The 3,259-nt window shown below is 56.1% G+C and overlaps 1 protein-coding gene across 1 annotated transcript in view; it reads left to right on the top strand.

Annotated features, from left to right (window-relative positions):
• Positions 1-2,079: 2,079 nt before the first annotated feature.
• The window catches only part of EIF4G3 (eukaryotic translation initiation factor 4 gamma, 3), a gene marked incomplete at its 5' end in the record, with an annotated part of 22,773 nt that continues 21,593 nt past the window's right edge, over positions 2,080-3,259 (top strand). Inside the window, 2 exons of the mRNA XM_010161853.1 lie at positions 2,080-2,220; positions 2,319-2,489. Of these exons, the coding sequence (XP_010160155.1) occupies positions 2,080-2,220; positions 2,319-2,489 (312 nt within the window). The remainder of the gene's footprint in view (positions 2,221-2,318; positions 2,490-3,259) is intronic.

The raw sequence follows: 3,259 nt of genomic DNA, 5'->3' as shown, positions 1-3,259 counted from the left end.
GCCGTGCGTGTGCAGCGGGGTTAGACCCGGGCAGCAGAACTGTGCGGAAGTGCCTACACGCAGAGGTGGCTGCAGGGCGGGCTTTGCTGCGCCGTCCCGGCGGCGATCAAGGGCGGGAGCGGAGCCGTAGGGACTGGTGACTGTTGTAGGGGAGCACCTGACGCACAAAGCGTCGTCGGGGCTCCCCGTCCTCGCTGCCGCGTGGCGCTGGCGCCTGACTCGGGCTGCATTCCAACCACGGCACGCGCCCGAAACGCTTTGCACGAGCCTGAGGGGTTATTTCTGTGCCTACCAGCGGGATCTGAACGCCGGGGGTCGTAGGCGGTGGGGCAGCAGGCTAACCCCCGCGCTACGGAGCCCCTGGCTGGCTGTCGACTCAGCCTACGGGGCACGAGAAAAACAGGGGCTTACCCTGCCGTTACCGCGTCCTGAAGCCCGAACAAGAACCCCGGGGGTTACGCTCGCTCGCTTTCGGCGACCGTGGCTCACGCATCCTGACAGCTAAGCAGTTCGAGTCGCAGACACAAACTCCTGCCTTGAAGGTGGTTTTGTTTGAAATTGTGCCAAAACCAGGTTTGGGGCTGACAGGTGATGAGAGGCTCCAGCTCAGAGCCTGTCCTGTGTTCAGGGAAGCTGTTTGAATATCTGGGATGGCTTTGCTTCCCTGGTGCTCCTTGAATCCCTTTGCTGAACGCAGATGTTCTCAGTGGCCCATCTTTGGTGGGGAGGTGCCTGCTGCCCGCTGAAGAGACTAACGACTTGGGTGGCAGGTAACGGGCTTCGCTGAAGGGGTTCAGTTGTTGCACTCGGCTCTACATTGGCATTAGACATTGGGCATCTCTAATAAATGAGATCAGAAACGCGACGGAGTGCAGAGTGAGAATAACCTCCTGACAACATGTGATACAACCGTATCCTGGGCTGTATCCAGAGAAGTGTGGCCAGGGGGGCGAGGGAGGGGATTCTGCCCCTGTACTCTGCTCTGGTGAGACCCCACCTGGAGTGCTGCGTCCAGCTGTGGAGCCCTCAACATCAGAAGGATATAGACCACTTGGAGCGAGTCCAGAGGAAGCCACGGAGATGCTCCGAGGGCTGGAGCCCCTCTGCTATGGGGATGGGCTGGGAGAATTGAGCTTGTTCAGCCTGGAGAAGAGAAGGCTCTGGGGAGACCTTATAGCACCTTCCGGTGCCTGAAGGGGCTACAAGGGTGCTGGGAGAGGGCTTTTTACAAGGGTCTGTAGTGATAGGACAAGGGGTAACGGGTACAAATTGAAATCAGGGAGGTTTAGATTAGATATCAGGAAGAAATTCTTCCCAGAGAGGGTGGGGAGGCACTGGGACAGGTTGCCCAGAGAAGCTCTGGATGCCACATCCATGGGAGTGTCCAAGGGCAGGCTGGATGAGGCTTGGAGCAAGCTGGTCTAGTGGAAGGTGTCCCTGCCCATGGCAGGGGGTTGGAACTGGATGATCTTTAAGGTCCCTTCCAACCCAAACCATTCTGTGATTCTATGATTCTATGTTTCTATACCTCTGGTCCTTAATGGGAAGCTCCCAGACAGTGATGAGGGAGTTTGGGGGTGCCTTGTGGCTTGCTTATCACTTGTACAGCTGATGGAAAAACCCCCAGTTTCGGCAGTTTTCGTGCCCGATTTGACCTGGGAGAGCACTGTGTTACGCAGGGTCGCAGAGGGGGGCTTGATGCCGCTTCACACAAAGCGCTGGGTTTCCCTTTCCTCTGCCAAGTACAAAGAGCGTGGGGCACGTCTGCTAGGGTCCGTGTTTCCGCCGCGTGCGAGCGGCACCGATGCTCCGTGCAGAGTGTTTGGTAGAATGCCTATCTCAAAATCCCGCTGTTTGAAGCCATCTCCAGTGCAACTTCACGTTTTTGGTAGAGCTGCTAATTTGTCGTTATCTAATCGCTTGGGATGGCACGTTTGAAATACGCCCATAAGGGCTGATTTGATCCTTAAATGTCCCTCTGCGCTGGTGCCTCTGTTAGGTGGTTTCTGGCTTCTGAGAGGCTGTGTCAGCCAGCGGGGTTGGTTTCTGCAGCGGCTGGAGCATCACCGATGCACGTAGGCAGTGGTCGCTGGCCCCTGTCTGTCGGGGGCCAAGCTGCCCGAGGGAAGCGTGTCTGGTGTCTTCGTGTTCCCTCTGACCAGGCCGGACGGTGTGTCGGGTCGGAGGGAGTCCGAGCAGCCGCAGGAGGAGCCGCTGATGGTCGGCGTTGCCGTCGGCGGGTGTTGGCGTGCACCCGGAGTGGTGGTGCGGAGATGAGCGTTGAAAAGGGGGTGTAACAAGGACTGTTTTTGTCCTAGTTGTTGAATGTTGGACCGAGGAGATCTCAGCCAGGCCAGAGGAGAGAGCCCCGGAAGATCATCACTGTGTGTGTGAAGGAGGACGTGCACCTGAAGAAGGCAGAGAACGCCTGGAAGCCGAGCCTGAAGAGAGAGAGCCAAACCGAGGACCCGGAAAACGTCAAAACGCAGGTGAGAGCAGCGGTGTTTCTGAGTACAGCGGTCTGTAAGAGGAGGAGGACGGGAACTCGCCTTTGCTGTTGGTGAGACAGTAAAAATGGCAGTAAATTCCAGTTTGAACCACAGCTTTCCCCTTCCCTGATGATGTTTTTCATGTGTCTATTCTCGGCCTGGAGCTCCAACGGCAATCCCATAACCTGGTAACCAGGGAGCACCAGACAACCTACTACCTCTCCCCCAGGGCTGGTTTTCTGTTCCTGTGTTACTGGAATATTTCTGTCTCCATTCTAAAGCAAACAACCTCAGACTTCAGCACAGAGCCTGCTTTTCATCCCCTTTTAGGCCACACTTCTCCTTGAACCTCAGCGAGACTGAGGTTGCTCTGTCCGTTCATCCCGCCCAGCCCAACAGCGCCGACTCCGAAGCTTTCCCTGTGCCTCTTTCCCCCATGGGGCTGCTGCTCTGGGCCCAGGTGTTTGCCTGCTGGTCAGGCTGGTAACTCATAGGATTAGTTGGGATGGTTTTGAAGGACACCGGAATCCTGTTCCGGGGGCTAACGGCAGTGTTGTTCACCTAATTATTGGGATAGATTACAAAAATATATTGAGTGCCTTAAAGTAAATACAGGAGCGTTGTTTACCTCTGGTTGAGGAAGGAGGAGGCCACTCTGTGAATTCATCTCTCGTGGCTGAAGTGATATCAAGAATATTGCAGTTGGGTGACAGCGAGGGCTTAGTGCCTCTGTCATGCTTGAGAAAAGCCCTTTGCCAAACCCTGACCCG

The sequence above is a fragment of the Eurypyga helias genome, unplaced genomic scaffold (genome assembly GCF_000690775.1).
Source record: "Eurypyga helias isolate BGI_N326 unplaced genomic scaffold, ASM69077v1 scaffold4632, whole genome shotgun sequence".
Lineage (NCBI taxonomy): Eukaryota > Metazoa > Chordata > Aves > Eurypygiformes > Eurypygidae > Eurypyga > Eurypyga helias.
Note: the sequence above shows the minus strand (reverse complement) of the source record. Positions and strands in the feature narration are given on the sequence as shown.